This window comes from Plasmodium vivax, chromosome 12 (genome assembly GCF_000002415.2).
Source record: "Plasmodium vivax chromosome 12, whole genome shotgun sequence".
Classification (NCBI taxonomy): domain Eukaryota; phylum Apicomplexa; class Aconoidasida; order Haemosporida; family Plasmodiidae; genus Plasmodium; species Plasmodium vivax.
Window position 1 is genome coordinate 2,003,011 of NC_009917.1, and position 21,567 is coordinate 2,024,577.

At 41.9% G+C, this 21,567-nt stretch overlaps 5 protein-coding genes across 5 annotated transcripts, besides 6 other annotated features; 4 read left to right on the forward strand and 1 right to left on the reverse strand.

The window, feature by feature from the left end:
• Positions 1-1,785: 1,785 nt before the first annotated feature.
• Positions 1,786-4,809, forward strand: PVX_117615 (signal peptide peptidase domain containing protein; the record flags this gene model as incomplete). The annotated part of the gene is made up of 9 exons (XM_001615767.1): positions 1,786-2,147; positions 2,424-2,536; positions 2,681-2,772; positions 2,920-3,028; positions 3,459-3,534; positions 3,634-3,764; positions 3,890-3,940; positions 4,102-4,167; positions 4,303-4,809. The coding sequence occupies exons 1-9, from the start codon at positions 2,051-2,053 to the stop codon at positions 4,807-4,809; spliced, it is 1,242 nt and encodes a 413-aa protein (XP_001615817.1). The 5' UTR covers positions 1,786-2,050.
• Positions 4,380-4,402: a microsatellite.
• An 864-nt stretch (positions 4,810-5,673) lies between the features above and the next one.
• PVX_117620 (hypothetical protein, conserved) lies at positions 5,674-7,357 on the reverse strand. Its single transcript, XM_001615768.1, has 6 exons — positions 7,101-7,357; positions 6,751-6,837; positions 6,502-6,604; positions 6,267-6,365; positions 6,086-6,141; positions 5,674-5,992 (listed from the first exon to the last, which is right to left on the reverse strand). Exons 1-6 carry the CDS (start codon positions 7,224-7,226, stop codon positions 5,927-5,929), a joined length of 537 nt encoding a protein of 178 aa, XP_001615818.1. The 5' UTR covers positions 7,227-7,357; the 3' UTR covers positions 5,674-5,926.
• Positions 7,358-8,909: 1,552 nt separating this feature from the next.
• Positions 8,910-12,101, forward strand: PVX_117625 (V-type H(+)-translocating pyrophosphatase, putative; the record flags this gene model as incomplete). The annotated part of the gene is made up of 2 exons (XM_001615769.1): positions 8,910-9,126; positions 9,948-12,101. Exon 2 carries the CDS (start codon positions 9,948-9,950, stop codon positions 12,099-12,101), a length of 2,154 nt encoding a protein of 717 aa, XP_001615819.1. The 5' UTR covers positions 8,910-9,126.
• Positions 9,684-9,708: a microsatellite.
• A 1,281-nt stretch (positions 12,102-13,382) lies between the features above and the next one.
• Positions 13,383-13,441: a microsatellite.
• A 3,216-nt stretch (positions 13,442-16,657) lies between these two features.
• Positions 16,658-18,790, forward strand: PVX_117630 (hypothetical protein, conserved; the record flags this gene model as incomplete). Its single annotated transcript, XM_001615770.1, has 1 exon — positions 16,658-18,790. One exon carries the CDS (start codon positions 16,658-16,660, stop codon positions 18,788-18,790), a length of 2,133 nt encoding a protein of 710 aa, XP_001615820.1.
• Positions 16,691-16,816: a microsatellite.
• Positions 18,791-19,666: 876 nt separating the features above from the next.
• Positions 19,667-19,745: a microsatellite.
• A 658-nt stretch (positions 19,746-20,403) lies between these two features.
• Positions 20,404-21,249, forward strand: PVX_117635 (hypothetical protein, conserved; the record flags this gene model as incomplete). Its single annotated transcript, XM_001615771.1, has 1 exon — positions 20,404-21,249. One exon carries the CDS (start codon positions 20,404-20,406, stop codon positions 21,247-21,249), a length of 846 nt encoding a protein of 281 aa, XP_001615821.1.
• Positions 21,250-21,538: 289 nt separating this feature from the next.
• Positions 21,539-21,567: part of a microsatellite that runs on past the window's edge.

Genomic DNA, 21,567 nt, shown 5'->3' on the forward strand with positions numbered 1-21,567 from the left:
CGTGCTTTCACATGCCGGATCGCATTTGGCACTTTCCCTATGCGATGAATTAATATGGGTGCCCCCACCCATTGGGGAACTTCCCATGTAGTTGTGCTCGCAGTAACGTGGTACCTCCATGGTGATCCTCTTTATGCAGTGTGGTGGTGATTGCTCCAGGGGTGCCCTTTAATTACCTGGTTGGGGAAGCACAGTAGGGGTTATTATTCCCACAGGTATTCGCAAATTCGTATATGTATAACCCACATGCAGAATGTGGAACCTTTTGCTCTGCCAAAAAAGTGCCCAATCTGGCGAATTGGCTAAATGAACACACTTAAAAGGGTTAAACTTTGTTTCGAATTTTTTTTTCCAAAGTTGAGAAGTTCGCACAATGGTTTGATCGAATATGCGGGTGGGGAGTTTACTTCCGCTTCGTCTTTCAATTGTAAATAGGAAGACACACAGGAGCGGTCACGTGAATAACCGCGGTGGGGCCAATACTTCACGTAAAGGCGACACCCCGTCGGAAGACAAATGACACACGTTGAGGTAGGGCGAAACGTATAGACAAATTTTAATTAGAACAAAGAAAGTGATGATGGCTATTCGTTAGAGCGAATTATGATGAGGGAAATTCTCCCCGAATGCGGAATAAAATTTCTACAATATTTTCAAACATTTTTTTAATTAGCAAATTGCTTGGTGAATACAAATGCTACTTATCCGTTTTGCTGGTTCGCCGTAATTAAGTTGATTTCAAAAGGGAAGGCAGAGGGACGGCGTAAAAATGCAAAACAAGTGAACGTGATGGAAAAAAAAGGGAACAACCTGATGAATGGCTAAAGTGTAAGCAGAAAATGAGAAGAGCGCCATCAGTTGAAAAAAAAAAAAAAAAAATACATGTCTATACGGTTTACACCCGTGCGGAGGACACACCATGCTTCAACTGGCATATTTTTGGAAGCTCTAAAAGCAAACCTGGGGGGAGGGTTAACTCAAAAATGGTGTCACGTGTACGTATACATATGTGTGCGTGTGAGCATATCGTGCAAACGCGCGTGTTTTTTTTTTTTTTTCCCCCTTTCCCTAGCAATTTTTTAGCATGTCACTTTGGAAGTTATTCAATTATTCGGTCTGTTTTGCCAAGTTTGCCAAAAAAAAAAAGCGCAAATAGGAAGATGCCTCCAAAATGGCATGAGTGCAAAAATGACTAAAGTCACATAAAATAACCAGAATACACCAAAAGCGGAAACCAAAAAAAAAATACGCCGCAGCAAAAATTACGGCAGAGCAGATCAATTACACTCAACTTGACGAACGAAATAAGAGCGAACAGTTAACCACTGCACGCACAGGTTGTACAAATTAGGCAGTGAAGGAAGATACGCACAAATTCGGCGAGTTAACAAAAGTGTACTTTGGCTCTTTGTATGCTCGCGAATACATTACGCAAACGCAGCGAACGTACGATGTGAAATGTTCGTCCCAGCGCGCATTAACACACGCATATACTTTTTTGCATACGACCTGACACACGCTTTGGTATGCCCCTTCGCGAATTTTTTTTCACCTCCATTTTTGCGTGAAAAAAAAATTGTAAACGGTAATTCAGCAGATTGACAAACGTTTAGTGAAATTTAGCACAGTCACACTGATACATTGCGTACGCTAAAAGGAGAAAAAAAAAAGGCGCAAAGGCGAGGAAAAGGTAAAAAAAAACGAATGACAAGCGAGCGAACGGCAAGTAAGCGAACGACAAGCGAACTAACGACCAGCGAACTAACGACCAGCGAACGAACGACCGGCGAACGAATGACGAACGAACGAATGACGAACGAACGAATGACGAACGAACGAACGACGAACTAACGAACGAATGCAATAAAGCGATAACGCAAAAGCGCGAAAGTACCAAAACGAAAAAGAAAACGCAAAAAGGCGAACAGCAAAAGCGCCAAAGCGCAGAAATACAAAAAATTAATCAACCTTCGCAGCCTTGGCAAAAGCGCTAAAAATACGACGAAAAGATAATTTTTTTTTGTGAAAATATAAAACTCCGTTGGACTACATGAATTTACTCAAGCTGATCAGTAAGAACAATAAAAAAATGAAGAACGACAATATGGGATGCTCCATAGTTTATTATTCCAGCTATGTCATAATACGTAAGTGAGGAAAAAGCTTTTAGAAAATGCAGCACAGTATGCACATTTTCGCTGATGCCATGAGCGCGAGGGTTTTCCCCTCCTTGTGTTTGTAACGTGTATGCCAAATGTGCGCATTTGAGAAGTTCCCAAAATAGTGCATAAAGATAGGACAACGCGGGTTTCTTATGTAGAGAGAAACATGCCTGCGGGATATTTAACCCCTTTTTCATTGCACATATGAGTGAGAGTTCCCCACCTTGGCATTTCCTTTCCCCCCCCCCTTCCCCTGCATAGTCCTAACCATCGTGCTCTCGAAGTTTTTTGTGATCCCGTTGATGGCTCAAATGTTTCTGTACACATTCATAACGATATACATCGGGAGCCATGACAGTTTGAAGCAATTAGAGGTACGTCATATAGTGAAGGAGTGAATAATTTTAAAAACGAACGAGAAAGACACAAACCATTTGAGCTCATTTTATAGTTGAAGCTTCCTTCCCATGTGGTGCACTCATCACCTTTTAATGCCATTTTATTACTTCCCATTACAGCAAGTTGACGACAGGAATAAGAAGGCAGATAATATTACAGCCTACGATGCGATTATGTTCCCCATTATCGGCTCTGGAGCTTTGTTAACACTGTAATGGATGAGGAAAGGAACGACATAGCGCCAGGCATATAACAATGCCAAGCGGAGTGCTACACGACCAAAGTGATAATGCAAAAGGTGCGGTGATGTAAATATGTCTCTTTTTTTTCCCCCCCCTTTTTCTTGTCTCCCCCTCAGTTATTTTGCGTACAAGTTTTTAGACCCGTACTATGTGAATATGCTTCTGACGGTATACCTAACCCTAGCAGGAGTTTTCTCTCTACAAGGGGTTTGTGCGAACATTTTGGTAAGGACCCTTTTTGTGTATATGTAAATGCGGCCCGTATGAAAATTGGTCACGCCGCATGAGAAATTTACCCACCGTTGCCCTTCGAATGGTCTTAAAGAGCCCAAGAGGGGCAACAAGCATCAGAGGGAAGGAGTCAAGTTACACCAAATGGTGTGCACAATATGGCAAAGCTGATGAGGGAAATTATTTCCTTTGACTTCATCTCATCCCATTTCATTCCATTTTTGTGTTCGCAAATTTTTTTAAAAAATGCGTTGCAAAGGGGTGAACATGCCCCAAATGAGAGATCACATGCGCTGAGCAAAAGAGTGACACTTGGGGAACCCCCCCATTTGGTAGAGGCACATTTCAAGGCAGATTTACGCGTACGTGTAACTATACCGTTAAAACATTCACCACGGGGGATGACCCCTTTCCTCCTTTTTAGGAACCTGCTTTGCCGAAATTTTTCAAAAAAGACGAATATGTTAAGACGTTTAAATTGCCGGGATTCATTTCGAAGGGTAATCAATGAAGAAACGAAAAATAGCATCGTTATTTTTCCTATATAAAAGAAATTAAACATTTACATACCCGCGTCCGTCGCCTTTTTTCCCCTTCAGAGCCCGTCATTTTCAATACAAACAAGGGAGAAATAATCAGCTTCCTGTTTTGCTTCTTCATCGGTGCGCGATGGATTTTTTATAAAGACTTTATCACCCACAATGTGCTGGCCGTGTCCTTTTGTTTCCAAGTAGGAAATTGCTGTTCTGAAAGTTACTCTGCTGTTGAGGGATTTACCATTTTGTGGGGCACGTGGAGATGAATATTTAAATTTTATTTTATTTTTTATTTTATTTTACTTTTCCCCTTTTAAAGGCCATATCGCTAGTCATCCTGAGCAACTTTTTAATTGGATTCCTGCTACTGGTACGTTCGAAGGAATGAAAGAGAGTCCCCCTGTTTGCAACCCCCCCGTGTCGTTACGGTGTGCGTGCGTTAGGGGGGGGAAGAGCTGCCCACATTAATGTACACCCATCTGTCAACATTTTTATACATTTCACTATGTTCCTTTTTTCCCTTCCGAACAGTCCGGACTCTTCGTGTATGACATATTCTGGGTTTTTGGAAACGACGTTATGGTGACCGTTGCGAAGGTGAGGAAGAAAAGAATAAGCACGCCATTTGTTCGAGCCCAATTGATGGGCTACATTTTATAACCGTGCAAATACACCCAGGGGTGTAGTGGCTTTAACCCCAATTTCCTATTATTTGCCCCCCCTCCCCCGCAGTCATTCGAAGCCCCCGTGAAGCTCCTTTTCCCAGTATCGAAAGACCCAGTACATTACAGCATGCTAGGGTTAGGGGACATCATCATCCCCGGGATTGTAATATCCCTGTGTCTACGTTTCGACTATTACCTGCACAGAAATAAAATACACAAAGGGAATTTCAAAAAAATGTTTAACGATATATCAATTCATGAGGCCTTCAAGAAATATTATTTCTTCACCATTTCGGTTTTCTACCAAATAGGGTTGGTAGTGACATACTGTATGCTCTTTTATTTCGAGCATGCACAGCCTGCTTTGTTGTACCTTGTGCCTGCCTGTATATTGGCAATAGTAGGATGTTCCTTATGTAAAGGGGAATTTAAAATAATGGTGAAGTACCAGGAAATTACGGATAAGAGTAATTCTTCGGATGATGGGAAGAAGAAAGTGGCTGATAAGGACGAAATGTACAAGAGCCAAGAGTCCATCATATCGAACGCGAAGAAGAGAATAACGAATAAGTAGGTCTACTCCAGTTTGGTCTCTTCTTAATCCGTTTCTTTGTGTGTAAGTATCTCCCTGCGTATGTTCCTACATTTTTGTGTGCATCTATATATATATGTGTGTGTGTGTACTTTTGTGCATATCTGCATGTGCGTTTGCACCCGCGTGTAGTTGTGCGTGTGCGCGCTTTAGTGTGAGGCTCTCATTACCTAGTGAGCAGAGCCCCATCTGAAGCCTAGCAGAACGTAGTAAAAAAAGAAGAAAAAGTCCACTCAGCGGCGAGTTCGTCCGGAAGTGCGAAATTGAACCAGCGCGGAGTTCGAGCGGATAGGTGTTACGCGTGTTACACATGTTGCGCATGTTAGGCGTACCGTGTGTGTTGTGCCGGTTAGCGAAACTTCTTGCAGATTACCTAAAAAAATGATGATAATAATGTTTTTTTTTAAAGCTCCACGCGTGAGAAGTTTTACTATGTGTTTATGTACACCTATCCCTTTTTTTTTTTTTTTTTTTTTTTTAATATTTTTTTACAGTTACAGAATTATTTATGAAAAAAAAAAAAAAACAGTAATACGCATTTTAAAATGTTCACTTTTGAATGCATACGAAGTTGTAACGTTTGTTTGACGCTGTCATTGTGGTGTGTGTTTAAGTGTATTCCGATTGGGGACAGCCAATTTGTGCAAAGAAAAATCAGCGGATGTTGCATTTCCAGTACAGTTGTGCCCACGCGATCCCCGTGTAATTGCGTTTACGCGGAGTGTGGTTAATCCATTTGAAATGATTTTTACTTACACAAAGGTGGAAGCACCTTTTTTTTTTTTTTTCTGTTTTGCCAATTAAATGATATGACCTTTTTAAAAGGATATCTTACAAGTTGGAGTTATTTGGCTTCTACATGTGGGGATGTGTTTGCCGTTCGTCTGCGCGTCACAAATTTGTTGCACGCGATTGAGCATATATGCCCAACTGTTTGCGCAAAAAAAGCAAGTGAGTACAGGAGTTAATTTTTAAAGGCACAAAAAAAAAAAAAAAATAGAACAAAACAAAACAAAACAGTAGTAGCATAAGCTAACTGCCATGTGTCACTTTTGCGGATATTTTAATCCACAGTTGTCAAAAAAAACGACTTCGAACGTCACTCAACATTTTCGGCAATTTTGCTATTTAAGTCATCCAGGGAGATATTCGAAACCATTAAAACCTGCGAGATTGAGGGAGTTATTTAGGTGCAAATGCGGAACAGTAACGGTAAAGACAGCACACTTAGCGCTTCTTCACGCCATTTCGCTTTTACCTTGTCCCTTGATTTCAGCCCCGAAACGATGGATATGTCTCTCTTTTTCAAATCCACTGAAAGTGTGCGCCGCGGGGGGGAAGAAAAAAAAAAAAAAAATTAAAACCGCGTAACAGTGTAACAGTGTAGCAGCGTAGCGGCACAACAGCGTAACCGCGAAACCGCGCAATGTTGCACTTACGGATGTCGGAGAAGTAACCTATGATGGCAACATTGGACTGGTTATTTATTGGCTGCTCTTGTATATTAATGTTCAGCACTTCTCTATCCGAGTTAAAATCTGGAGTGGAATAGGGAAAAGAAATAAACCGGCGTGAAACTTAGCCATATGCGTAAGGAGTCACCAATGTAGCTGCGTAATTGCAATTTGCAGCTGAAGGCGCACTCCCATCGCCAGCATTGTGTGTAATAATTACATATAGACGTGTTCTTAGCATTAGGCTTAACACGCAGATTTATTAAAAAATTTTCATCTTTTTTTTTTATATAACTGGGGAGATTTTCAGTTGCATCTTTTGCCTGAACGGTCAGAAGAAAAAGGGGCACATAGCATATTCGGGGAGAAAGAAAAAAAAAAAAAAAACGAAAAAAAAAAGAAATCCTTTTAAGAGTTGCCACTACGGTGTGCAAACGCGCTTCCTCCGTTTTGTCCCTTTTTGTTTCACCTTAACCGTTTCTTTGGCTACACTTTTCGGCATTTTCCTCAAAAGGTTGTTTAGCAAAAATTTCATGCTCTTGGGATGTGCTTGCAACTGCGTACATGCAACGTGGGCACATGTGTATAAATAAATAAGCAAATTAATAAACAAGTAAACAAATTAATAAACAAATAAATAAACATGTCTGTGCGTGCGCAGTGCGAGCATGTATTTGCACAGACGGCTAAATCAGCGAGCTTTCACTTTTTAGGGCAAAAAACTGAACCCCTAATTTTGCATACTGATCGGAATGAAAAAAGGAGGCAAACTTTTACGCCAAACAAATGGGTTTATAAGTGCCGTATGCATTTGCTTACATGGCGGGTTTTCATACAAAGTGGAGCGATCCTTTTTAAGGTGAAACTTTTTATCCTTCCATTTGGAATAATAAAAAAAAATATAAATGATGCGCAAAGTCGATACATAAAATTAGCACACCGCATGGGGAATAGTACGAAATTGTTATCCTTTGTCGCGAAGTTGCAATTTATTTTTCGCGCTATTTATAAAAAAAAAAAATGTTCGGAAGTACATTATGGAAACGCGCACGGACCTACTGCTCTATGTGTGCCACTGTTCGCCTAAACGATTGTTCTTTTTTACAGTCAACCCAGTGGAGTGGAGTGCAGTGCAGCGCGTTTAGCTGTTCGATTCTTCCCTATGCGGGGTGATTAATTTGCGCAATTTAAATTGAAGTCCTACAACTATTGTCATCTTATTTTGCTTTGTTTATTTTGTTTCACTCTTTTTATTTTGTTTTACTTTTTTTATTTCTCTTTATTTTACTCTTTTTATTTTACGTTATTTTTTCCCTTCATAGCAAGTTGTACGCAGTATGCTACCTGGAACGATGTGCATGTGCATATTTACATAAAAAAAAGTGAATAGCAATTTTTAGCTGCTTAGTTTTACATTTTTTTTTTTGCCACCAAGCGAAGGGAAAAGAATTATAGGTGAGTGTTTACTTCTTCACAATGTAACGCTCCGGAGTGTATATATACATTTCTCATTCCGTGGTTACTAATTGAGGGGCACTGTCGAAAGGTATGCTTATTTAAAATTTTTTATTTCCCCTAATTCGGAAGAAGCAATCTGCAAAGGAGTGACTATTTTCTACATGCGCACCTTTCCCACGTTACCTTTTTTTTCGCGGATGGTATTTTTTATTTTGGTGTATGTGACCTAACATGATGATTAGCTTGCTGCTTAAGTCGACGAGGTTTTATGTGTATTAATACTCATGGGAACATACTTAAAAACGTATTGTAACCTTTTTTGACGCCTCTAAAACCCCTTTATTATGGTAAGGGGCACCCTCCCTAACTATGCCAAGGTTTAAACAACTCTAAAAATAAGCGGTTGTTACCGCCTTATGTACAGTTAGGTCACTTTCAGATGGGGGGAAGTAATAAGAGCGTTGCCCCTAAACTATACAGAATAGGAAAAAAAAGAACACAATAATAAAATTTACCATTATTAGATTTACGAAAAAAAAAAAAAAAAGAGGTAGTAAATTTATTACCTCCTAATTATTCACTTCTTTCACCTTCCCACAAAATGTTTTTTTCCCCGTGCGGCAAGCGTACATATGCAATGCGCACGTGTACCGATCGGTACCATCCCATTATATGTTTGTTATACACTTATCATAACTTCAGCAGATGTATGCGCAATGCAGTTATATGCATATGTAAATGTATATATATTATGTACATATGCACGTATACATATTATATATATGTTATATGCACCTCTGCCCGTTGACTGATTTAAACTGCCACCCTTTTAACCGTTCCTGCGAAGCAGAGCGTTCGTAAAAAAATTTTCTTCTTTTTTTCGCGTAAAGGGTAAAAAAAAAAAAATAGATGACGGTTTCGCAACGCAGCAGTGTTTATATGCGCAGGAAGGTGTATACCCCCAATGACGTACATTTGTAAAGAGGCAAACGCATTAAGCGCAAAAGTGCTAAATGCACATGAATTGCGCCGCACGGATTGCATCGCACGGATTGCAACGCATGGGGGTGATGCATGAAAATTTGTACTGGCAACAATGAACGAATTTGTTTTGTATAAATTATAATAATACACCTCGTGTTTTCCTATTTAATATATATTTTAAAAATAATATGCAATAAAATAAAATGCAGGTAAAAAAAAAAAAAATTATAAGATTGAAAACATGTTAACTGTTGCAAATTACCATTTTGAATTGTTTAAAAATTATGTACATTTTGGCTGATAGTAAAGCTTCACATCTTTTTTGTTTTTTTTTCTCCCGCTTTAAAAAACAAATAAAAATATGCTAATTTAACCAATACCACTGAAATTTGCTGTTTCCAAGGTAAGCAAAGATTTGCGCGATCAGCGAAAAAAAGAGAGTTAACGAGATGGGCCAAGTGAATGCATTAGCGGAAGCGCGAACAAATGAGTGAATGTATTATGTATACCATTAACTTACATGGCACAACTGTTTACCTCCTTTTTACAACACGTTGTAACTATTTTTGACTGTGAGGGTATATCCCACGCCGCGTAACTGTTACGAACTCTTTTGTAAAAAAAAACGCACAAAAATGGCATGGCGTTAACCTATACGCATGCGTTCATTTTTACGTTAAAGTGTACTAATATGAGGAATAAAAAAAAAAAAATAAAATAACAAGTTGAACCTGGCAAAAGTGCCTTTTTTTTCCCCCTCATTCGCTGAAAATTTTGTTTCTGTATCCGTTTTTTAATGCGAGAAATTTGTAGTACATTTCTTTATTCCGTTGCATTATTCGCACAGTGCATATATACACCCGCCGAGTGTGTTATTTTGTGAAATAAAAAAAAAAAAAAAAGCGTGCATGTAATTTGCACCGTCATATAAAATAGTTTTTTTTGGTGCCCCGTGAAGAAGGCTACATATTTGCGTAGTGCCGTTGTTGCGTAGCTTTTTTTTTTTTTTTTTTTTTTTTGCGTCGCGCTACGCATGTGCGTTGTGCACTCGTTTGTGTGCCCCGAGTGTAGGCGCAAGGCGTAATCGGTGGCCCGCAGCCGCCATCTGTAGCGCGCCGCTGTAAGCGCTACTTCTTGGCCGCTTCCTGGCTACTTTGCTGCTTTCCTGCTTTCCTGCTTGAGCTCTCCCTAACCGAGCCCCCTTTCTCCCCCCCCGCTCTGCAGATGTATCTGTGCTACCTCCTTCTGTTTATCCCGCCCGTGGTGGGGCTGATTTTCTCAATAATAGAGTGCATCTGGGTAAGCAGGATCAACATAAACGGGCCCGAAGATAAAGTAGATAAGGTGGAAGATGGCTTAGCTCAGGTAGATAAGATGAAGGAAATAGCCTCCTACATCGCAGAAGGAGCCAACGCGTTCTTAACAAAGGAATACCAATATTTAATAGTGTTCATTATTGTGTTTTCCGGTTTATTGGCCTTTTTCGTCAGTCACTACACAGCGATTAGCTTCGTGTTGGGTTGCTTAACGTCCATATTGTGTGGTTACATAGGTATGAAAATCGCAGTATATGCCAATGTAAGAACGACCAATGAGACGTGGAAAAGTTTAGATAGGGGATTCAAAGTGACCCTGAATGCTGGTACCGTTATGGGATTTTCCCTAGTATCCTTTAGCATTATAGCGTTAGGGTTGCTTATATATGTCTACAAAACATTCGTTTTTAAAGGCGTTACAATAGAGTCCAGCGTGTATAAGGTAATCGCCGGATTTGGTTTGGGAGGTTCTTCTATAGCATTATTTTCCAGAGTAGGAGGAGGTATATACACCAAGGCAGCTGATGTGGGTGCCGATTTGTCAGGAAAAAATGAATACGGTATTCCAGAAGATGATATAAGAAATCCAGCCTGTATAGCAGACAACGTAGGGGATAATGTTGGAGATATGGCAGGTATGGGTGCAGATTTATTTGGATCTCTAGCCGAAAGTTTATGTGCCGCTTTGGTCATTGGGTCGTCAGTACTAAGTTTAAAGGAAGGCACCAACTTTAACATAAATCATTGTATCATGTACCCATTAACCTTTTCCAGTGTCAGCATTATTGTTAGCATGCTAACCTTTTTCATTGTTACAAGGTCAGTCAAGGTGGTGGAAAAGAAAGACGTAGAAAGGACCCTCAAATATTTATTATTCGTATCTACCATATTGCAGTCCATAGCTATAATCGTGATTGGGTATTTTTCCCTCCCCATTTCGGTTAAGTATAATCTGTTGAAAGAAATCCAGAGATGGAAAATCATCGTCCCAGCGTTGGTTGGCTTATGGTCCGGATTGATAATTGGTTTTACCACCGAGTTTTACACCTCCTACTCTTTTAGCCCCGTTCAAGAAATAGCCAACACACAGAAGGTGTCAGCAGCGACGGGTATCATCTATGGGTTATCCTTAGGATATAAAAGTACCTTCATTCCAATTATTTGTTTAAGTGCCACCCTTGGTGTTTCCTACGGTTTGTGTGACATATACGGTATAGCCTTAGCAGCCGTAGGTATGTTAAGTACTCTGTGTATTTGCCTTACAATTGATGCTTATGGACCCATATCAGATAATGCTGGTGGAATTGCCGAAATGGCTGGTCTCCCATCAGAAGTTAGAGCAAGAACGGATATCCTTGACGCAGCAGGAAATACCACAGCAGCAATTGGTAAAGGTTTCGCCATTGGATCCGCCGCCTTAGTCGCTTTTGCACTATTTGGAGCATACGCAAGTAGTGCCAACTTACGCCATGTGAATATCCTAAACCCATGGGTCATTATAGGGCTACTCATTGGAGCCATGTTGCCATATTTATTCTCTGCCTTAACCATGAAATCTGTTGCTATAGCTGCGAACAGTGTCTTGAATGAATGCCTAGCCCAGTTTCCTTTAATTTTAGCGGATAAGCAGAAGCCTGATTATGAAAAATGTATCAAAATATCCACTGATGCTTCGCTACGGCAAATGATTGTCCCTGGATTGATTTCCGTTTTTTCTCCCCTTATCATTGGTGCGCTGATGGGGAAGTATGCCACTGCTGGACTGTTAGTGGGTATTATTTTATCAGGTATCCAGCTAGCCTTTTCCTCTACCAATTCTGGAGGCGCGTGGGATAATGCGAAGAAGTATATCGAGTCGGGTGCTCTAGGAACAGAACATTGCAAAGGGTCCAGCGCCCACAAGAACTCAGTCATTGGAGACACCGTTGGAGATCCCTTAAAGGACACCTCAGGACCATCGCTAAACATTTTAATTAAATTGTCAGCCATCACTTCGCTCGTTTTCGCCGGCGTGATTGCCAATAATTTCACCTCCAGAAGGGGAGGCCCCATCTGGCTATGATATGTTGCACGAGGGAAGCACCCACCCATTGGCACAGTGACCCACTTGCACGTCACCCATGTGGCGCATTAGAGACCATCCGCCTGTCATTTTAGCCAATGCGTCAGCGAATTGTGAAGAAGGAAAAGGGAAGATAAAAGGGAAAATAAAATGAAATAAAATAAAGTAAAAAGGGCGATCCGCAGTCACCCACGTATTGTAGCTTTAAGCGAATTCGCCAACTTTCTTGGGATTCGCGAACGTGGTGAATATCTAACTGGAGTGAGAACCAAGGCAAGGCGGGTCACCCAAATGTTGATGCTGCTGCGCGCAGAAGATTGTCTCCCCACATGTGCGTGCATGAGGATATGTACACCCCCCACCCACATATATACACACGCACATGTAGTAATATATACGCACATGCGCCCGTGTGTAGCAGATCCGTCGTACCGCTTTAAATGCAAAGTGGAACATCCCACCCGTTTGATTCCCTCCGGTGCATCTCCCCCACTTTTCTCTTTGAAGGAATGAGCAGCAATGTACATTTTTTGGCACACGAACCGCCCGGGGAGAAAGGAAAATAGCGTACATGTGTACGAATACTGCCGTGGTGCAAGTCCGCCTGAATGATTACTAGCACTATACATATATACGTACATACGTACGTACATGTATACACGTATACATTACATACATATGTATGCATGTCTATGTACATTTGCGCCATTTTGTATGCGTTTTATGTGTGTATGTACGTGCGTGTATAAGCGTACATATTTTTTTTTTCCGATTCGCTCGTTTGTTTGTTCGTTCCTTCTTCTTTTTTTTTTTTTTTTTTTTTTCCGCTGACAAATATAATAATGTTTTATCTGTAGGTATTTCGTTTTTTGGCAAATTTTTAATTCATCCCAGCTATTTATTGTGAAATTTGTTTTACAAAGTGTACCACACGTATGTATGTGTGTGTATACATATGTCTGTATATATGCCCAACTTTTAACTCCGCGTGGGCCTATATTTATGCATGTCCAAATACACTTTGTTAGTTTTTGTTGTCAAAAAAAAAGAAAAAACTCCCTTTTTAAAATAATGTGTGTGTTGTAGTTGTATTGAGGGGGGAACTGCTATAGTGTTCCCCCCCACCGCAGGTGTGACCTTTCCCAAGGGTTCTTTCTTAAGGGGTGTTTATGTGCGGGTGAACAGGACTGATAAAAAAAAAATCCTCGATAGAAAAATAAAACGAGTAGCTCCATATGCATGACATATCGAATGACGGAAGAACAAATGTAGTCAAATTGTGTCCCTTCAAATTTGTGACCTTTTGAGGATAATTTTATATGTTGTCATATTCTCAATTTTGGGACATTCGTACGGCCTACATAATTTTCACTGCGCATTGCAGTAGTACGAAATAAAAGGGGGGGGGATTTGCCCCATTTTTTGTTTTCCATGTGACGAGCGCAATGATCACCATAGAGGAAGTGTACCGCACGCGTCTTCATTATGCCTAAATGGGAAATATGTAATTTGCCAAAATGTTTCACCCCTGCCTGTGCAGCGTAGATGAACGCACAAGCGTTACAGCACACTGTATGGACGCTTTATTTTGTTCCCTCCTGGTGCAAGTATAAAGGGGGGCTTCTTTCCAGAGTACACACTTAGCTACGTTCCCAAATGGGCCGCGTGGAAAAATGGAAAAGGTGACAAAAACGTGCACGAGCTGTAAATTCTTTTCTCTTTCACACCTGACCGGTTGTAAAATTTTTTGTGTACATCGCCTGGGATGTGCTCTACTTTTGGTACACCCACCAAAATGTGAAGCAGAAGCGACTGCTGCGAGGAACATTCCAAAACGCGCGCTATGCAAAACATTTAGGGGTGGCATTAGAAAGGGCCCTTTGTTCGTGTCACTTACCCCCCTATGATTAATACGTTCCCATGGGAGATACTTCCCTGAGAGTATGTTTTTTTTTTTTAATTCCATTTTTGGATTTCTTTGCCAAACTGCGTTATGCTCCCTATGGCACTTAAAAGGACGAAGTAGGCAAATACGCGTCTACTTCCTCCATTTCGCCATTCGCAAAAGATCCGAAATGAAAAAGAATATTCGCTGAGATGAAGCTCAGCTGCATCACATGTTAACAGTGCCACACAGAATAGGTTCATCTGAGGGTGGATATAAAGGGTTCACCTGAATGAACAGCAACAGCGAAATGGGAACTGCTTATACGCACGCATTATGACAACGGTATGGTGGGTAGCCTTCGTAGCAAATAATCCCACATGCAGACATTTGCGTCTTTCTCTCTTTTAATATGCCCAGCAGTAATGGACGCGAAAAAATGCAAAATGTGTCCGCCTTCATATTATGGCTGTCTTTACACGCACAGGAAAACAATTCGGAGGGGAAAAAAAATTTACAAACATTTGCCCATTTGCATATGTAAGCATACGGAAAGATAAACAAAAGGGTTATTTTACGACCGTTCCCTTAATTTTTCACATTTTGCCAATTTTCGCAAACTTTCGTTCGCCTTTACAGAAAAGAAGGGGCTTTCCATTGGGGTCATCTATTTTATTATTGTTTTTCATTTCACCTTCAGGCATTACGAAGAGTTGTGCCTTCTGCGAAATGCGTAACATAGAGGGTTATACGGGCTGTACTGATAAGTATGCATGGCGTGCCTATAAACATATGCATACCGTACCTGTAAGCGCATGCATATAAGCCGTATGTATTCATAAGTACCTCCCTGCAAAGGTACAACATGTCACTCTGCGCACAGTACTGCGGTAAACAACATCGGATGGAGGGCAATTTTCTTAACTGTAATTTTTTCCCGCTGCTGGGAACTGCCTGTTATACACAACTGTGCCATATGCATTATGCATTATGTATTATGACGCGTGTTCGTTCATGCAGATATTTCACGCTCGCGAAATGTTCACTCATTTTTTTCCATTAACGTGTGTTTATGGAGCTGTTCCCAATTTTTTTCTCCCCTGCGCGTTTGGCATTCCCGCCCGTTGTACCTTGCAACATTGCATCGTTGCCGCATTGCAGCACGGTAATAATTGCCCCCCGTCGTGTTGCCATATGTTGAATTTTGCCCCTACCCCCTGCGACCCCTTCGTTGCTACACGTTCGCTGCCACACGTTCGCCGCCACACGCTCGCCGCCACACGTTCGCCATGTGAGGGTCATGCATTGCGGAGGAACGCAATTTCACTTCCCATATTGTTCGTTCAAGTCGTTCGCGAAATTAGCGCATGTAAGCAGCATATTATGTACGTGTACACGCATTTGCAATTCCCAGAGTTGTATCAACGTGAATCATTTGACTTTCCCCATTTATGACTTTTTTTTTTTTTTTTTTTTTTTAACGTAGGCAGTTAAACTTTTGGTACGCCTCCACCAAGGCTACTTCGAATTGCGTCATTTGCGTAAGTTAACATTGTATATATGTACGTGCGTATGTACGTATGTATATATACGCGCATATGTATGGGCGTACGCGCTATGTACGTATTACTCACGCGAACGTACTGGTATGCATGTACGCAGGAATGCAGAAGGCGAGAGGAAGGGGAAATGCAAAAATATGACCCCTCTGCTTGCGCGCACAGATTTACATTTGCGTCCCCTTTTTAAATGAACGAATGAATGAACGAATGGATGAATGAAATAATTATACGAAGCAGGAAGAAGCAAACTGGGGAGGGGAATGGCACGCCTTAATTTTAACGTGCATTTGATCCACGTGCGTGTACACATCCCCATGTGTACGTTCGTGAGCATGGTTTATATTATAACATGCATGTTTGCACTCTGTGTACGCGCGCGCCTGTGTAATTTTACGCTTTTGGTGCAAAACGCGCACTGCACGACCAGCCGCTCGACGCCTGAGCAACCTGCGCCTTCTTACACATATGCTGTGCATACATGTGTGAAGCGCGCGCACGTGGGATAATTTGCGCTCCACTGCCTTTCATTTGCTGCCTTGCCGCTAAGGTGTATTTGAGACTGATTTGATTCGCCCCTGAGTTTTTTTTTCTTGCCTTTATCAGTGTGTCAGCATATGCGCCAACTGCGTAGCGGTGAAGCGGTTAAGCGGTTAAGCGGCTAAGCGGCCTTTTTGCGTAACTGCGTAGCGGTGAAGAGGCTTTCTTACCTAACTGCCTTGCAGCCTCTCTGCTTAACTACCATTTTTGTATTCCCCGCAGGGAGTGACCCCTTTTTTTTTTTTCCCTCCCCCCGAAAAGCACCCCCTTCCCCAATCCCCTCACTCGCCCCTCCCATTTGACCTCATTTCACTCAAAGTTTCCTTTTTTTTTTCGAAGCAGTTAAATGCGCCTTACACATTCGTAATTGCATACCTTGGTGCATATTTTTAAGCAAACGTGTATGCGTGCCAATGTACCTTCCTACCCATTCGTGTGCTTATACGTATTTGCACATGTGCGTGTATTCGTTTGGTACATCCACAGTGAAGCAATAGGTTTCGCGAGCCCCTTTTTTTTTTTTTTCCCCTCGCCCCCCGCAAAATGAGCTCTTCCTAAAATGTCCTAAAAAAATGGATAACCCAAATTTCAGCAACCCCTCTTCTGTAAACATGTCATTCTTTTTAAATAGCAATAAGAACATGAGCAATGTGAACATGATTAGCAACGCGAATAGTAACAGCAATAACTGCAACAGTAGCTTTATACATGATGGGCAGGGACAAAACACCGATGCCTTTAACCAGTTAAACAAAAATGATGAGTCCATTGACATACTAGTCAACCAAATGGAAAACTCATTTTCCATAAGCACAGACATTATAAAGAACGTCAGTAATCTCCTTGAAAGTACAAAGGTGGAAGAAAAAATAAAAGGAATTCGCCTGGTATATGCCTCCTTACATTACAAGTATAAAAATAATTCAGACTACAAGAAGAATTTGCTGAACAGGGGTTGTGTGATGTTAAATACGCAGGAGAAAAATGACGTAGACAATGTCGATTCGGAGGGCACCCCTAATAACGCCAACGCACACCAGAATGGTTACGGGAACTTTTTGGCTACCAATTATAATGGAGACACAGTTGGGATGTTTTCCACCAAAAATGACCCAAATAATGGGATAAACGGGAGCGGTGGGACCTCCGCCAACTGCAGCCCTGGCGCGGTAGGAAGTAGCAGCCCCAGTGGTAATGCGCAGACACAAGCCCAAGCCCAGCACAGTAATGGCCTGCTAAACAGCTACCCAGGGAATGACCAAATCAATTTAAAGGTCCTAAACTCAATGATCTTTGCCAACTATAAAAGTATAAACAACGTAGATGAGTACTTCGATCTGCTGGATAAATGCCTAACGAGGGAAAACGTCATAGATATAAATCTGGGCGACATTTTCGAAATGAACATCATTAATGTGATAAAGGCTTTGCTGTACAATTACATATTCCATAATGATGAAATTATCGTGGAGGCATTAACCCTACTGATTATCATTTTTGGCTGCTGCGGGTCGGGGGAGAAAATCAAACAAGATGTGGTAGACGAACTGTATACCTGTTCCGTGTATATGCTAAAAAATATCTGCCAAAAGTCCTGTGAAAAGGTTTTCACGCCATTAATTGTGCAGCTAATTATATCCCTCCTGAGGACCATACTGATATACGACATAACCAAATTGAAAAACGACTTGATAGATAATAAGGGCATTGTGGAGGTCCTACTAAAGGCTGTGGAGAATATCCCCAATTTGAATGGAGTGCGTGTTTGCTATACCCTAGTTGTTTATGGGTTGAAAATGTTCTACGTGTCCACCTGCCAAATATATGAAAAGTCCTTTTTAAGGGAACTTGAAATTATTACCAATTATTTATCCACTTGTATCAAAATGAATGACGAGAGGGTTTTGTTCCTGACGAGCTCCACCTGTATTACCATTTGTGAAAACCAAATAGGCATAGACGTTTTGCTCAAGACGGACATACTGCACAATGCGGTCATATTATGTGAGTCGGCTAACCCGGACCTCGCCTTTGAAGCCTTGTCTATTATATCCAAAATAGCCTACGCTGCTAACCACCAGCAGATTTGTATCCTCATCTCGTGTAATGTCATTAAAGCGTTGAAAAAGATTTTAAATAATATGAAAATCAAACCGGGGGCACGTGCACGGGCATGTAACGCGTTAGGGAACATAGGATGCGAAACAGCATCGGAGGTGGAGTTGCTAATCAAAAATGACGTCTTCCCATTGTTGGTAGATATTTTCCAAACGGATAATGACTTTAACACCAAAATTGAAGCGGCGTATGCTGTTTGCGCTTGTTTGTCTAAAGCCAACCAGAAACAGGTTGGGTATATCATTTCCTGCACCGCCACGACCAACCGGTTGGGACAAAACATTTGCATGCAACTCATTGCAGATATGCTAGAATTAGTTAGTGAGTCGGATCCTATGAATAATGGAAGTGTCAAATTGTGTAAGAGCATTTTGAGAGGACTTGAAAATATTTTAGATAAGGGCGATGATGAAACACGCGATTTGTCCCTATGGGAGAATCCATATGTTTTTATGTTTAAGGAAGTGCAGGGCGATATTAAGCTCTTCCAGATGCAGTTCTTTCCCGAGTACTACGTCGTCAACAAGACGTATGACATACTCGCCAAGTACTTCTCCTTGACATCCACTTGGAACAATCGAAAATGAGGCAAACGGCTTTTTTTGTGTAACTTCATGATTTTACATGCAGACACACACCCTGTGTGGTTGTGCTCCCGCCTTCCATTTGCCGCGATGTGCACCCGCCTTCCATTTCGCTGTGTTGCGCATCCGCCTTCCATTTCGCCGCGTTGTGCTGCACTTCGTTTATGTTTTTTTTTTTTTTTTTTTTTCCATGCACTGCTCCCCCTCGCCCGCCACGTTATTTACTTCGCTGCGTGCGTATGTTTAGACTTAGCGCACGAAAACGTACACAGCGGTGATGAATAATCTGTCACGCGATCATGTCCACGAGGAGGCATATGTACGGGGGGTTGGCTTGCCTCGGGGTCAAGCGGAGCCCCCCCTGGGAGTTATCACCGCAGGGTGGAATGCAATATGGCAGCAGTTATGCGCCCGTACGAGGAATCATTGCGAGCATCAGATTTGACCAAACGGGGGAAACCCTGACGTACACATGTGCGTAATTCACCTTAGGGAGTCATTCACCCCGACATCTTCCCATTTTGCAGCCATACATACGTTGTTCCCTCGCATAAGCATGGTAACAATTTTGTTCTTGTTTACCAAGTGGGCGAGCAGACAAGGTGCTGACCCCTTTATGATGAAGCGAAATTGGAACAATCTTCTCACGTAAGGGCGTTCAAAAGGGTCATACACAAATTGGCAGGAAGGTAAATCCCCTGGGGTGAAGTTGGGTAATGCCCACTTGGGTACACTCCTAAGTGCCCATCAGATGTGGGTCAACCATTTCGGTAAAGGTGTAGCTCCCGTGAAGGGAGGCCTACACAGCTGAGTAGCTTATCAAAAAAAAAAATGGTTCTTCCCCGTGCCTCGGTGTACATGCCATATTGAAGAGCGAAATGGATGGGAAATTACTGTTGCCGCGTTGGCACACCCTTTTCGCCCCTTCCCGCTATTGCGCATTTTGCGACACTGATCTTTCACCGGGATAGCATCATCCAGCGCATCGTGCGTAAGGGTGTGCGCATACGTGTAGGTGTACACCTCAGCATTACATAAGTAGATAAAGATGTATGCCCATACGCATGCAGTGCGTGCTGCTATAATATAAGCTCAGCCTCTTTGTACCACCTGTGTGGACCCACAAATGAGAAGGCGGAACCTTTTGCGTGACTAAAGATAAAAAAAAAAAAAAAAAAAAGAACATGCGAGAAGCCTCTATTCAGAGATGCAACAACCAGATTTGCGAAAGGCCGATCGAACGGAAGAGCTGAAAAATTGAGGGGACCATCCCATGGGGCAGTGGCCCTTCTTTTTTCATCGACCACCACAAGTGTATGCCAATTTGGGGAAAGAAAAAATACGTGCATAGGGAAACACATCCATTGGGTGACAAACGGGAGGAAAAAAAAGCAATAAAGCAAAGAAGCAAAAAAAAAGTACCCCTTCGCAGGATGTTGAAACGAAAAGGGGAAAGCAAACTAACGCCAAGCAGAGCGAAGCATAACGAAGCATAACGAAGCACAGCGAAGCATAGCGAAATATAACGACTACGGTGTCCGCTCAACAGGCTGAAGACTGAAGAAGGCCGCGCCAACGCTGCACACCCCTGTGGAACCGCTTCTACACAGGGCAACATGCCAAAAAATTTAAACCTATTCGGGAAATATTTGAGAAGGCTGGGGAAAAGTCACAAGAAGGGCTTCAAAAAGAAGCAGGTAATTCACCCAGTGCCGGTGAAGGCCTATGGGAGAGTCCCATCAGCAGCGTCACAGACAGGTCTGTACCATGATGAGGATTATAATTATTACACAAAAGTATCCTACTCGTTAAAGAAGACGAGAATTAAATTAAAGCCAAACGTTTTTAAAAAACACATAGTTAGTAATATACTAAATACGATAATCCCAAATGTTAAGGTGACGACAAGTGCACTACACGCTATGGATGACGCGGGGGGATTTGACAATTACATTTTAAGGACTCCTCCAGAGGAGCTTCGATCAAACTTTGGAGAAAAATTAAAAAGTGTTATGTATTTTTATATGTCCCATCCTAATGTTAGATCCTTTTCTCTTCCGTGGAAAATTTTTATGAGCAAATTTCAGCAAAGTGATTATTACTATGCTATTTATCAGCACCTGCGGAAGAAAAGACTCCACGAACTTTACAAGGAAAAAGAGTCTGCTCAATTTTCGCCGTACTACTTGCCAAATGAAAAATATTTGCACCCGCAGAGACAGCCATTTTCTATTAACACAGAAGTTAGCAACCTCAATTTGTGGTATAATAAAAATAAATTATTGAGGAAGGCCTTTGTAGATAAGTTGAAGCAGGCCAAATCTTTTGACAAGGCCTATACGGATCACCACTTTTTGGACAGCTACCGAACTGGCAGGGGCCGTGGCGGAGGGGGGAAGCACGGGCGCACGCCCAGGAAGCGCTCCAAGACGTATAAGTACTTTGAGATTAGGCCGTACTAGCCCCAAGGGAAGTGGAGTACCGCACATCTGTAAGTACGGAAGGGTGTCCGTGCGCATATGTATCTGTACAAGGAGTCTTTTCTCTTTTGAGCCCCCTGCGAAGGCGTATTCCTACGTGGGTAAAGCACTCCCAACGGACTGCAAACGGGACGGACATCTCCATGCAGCTCAGAGCGGGGTGGCTTTCCATCCTGGTTGGTCATTCCGTAGAACTTCTTTCCTTTTTTTTTTCTCCTCGGTACGGGGCGCCCATCTGGGCGAATTGGCCCACCGAGTGGCTATTGCAACAATTTGAAAAATGTCCAGTAGCACATTGCG

Excerpts from the sequence above, each read along its gene's own strand:
- PVX_117620 (XM_001615768.1), bottom strand. The coding sequence starts at position 7,226 with ATGCGGTGTGCTAATTTTATGTATCGACTTTGCGCATCATTTATATTT. Across the intron at positions 6,838-7,100 it reads TTTGTATGAAAACCCGCCAT|TTGCAAGCACATCCCAAGAG; the intron begins GTAAGCAAATGC and ends GCATGTACGCAG. Across the intron at positions 5,993-6,085 it reads GGCTGAAATCAAGGGACAAG|GTTTTAATGGTTTCGAATAT; the intron begins GTAAAAGCGAAA and ends TCAATCTCGCAG.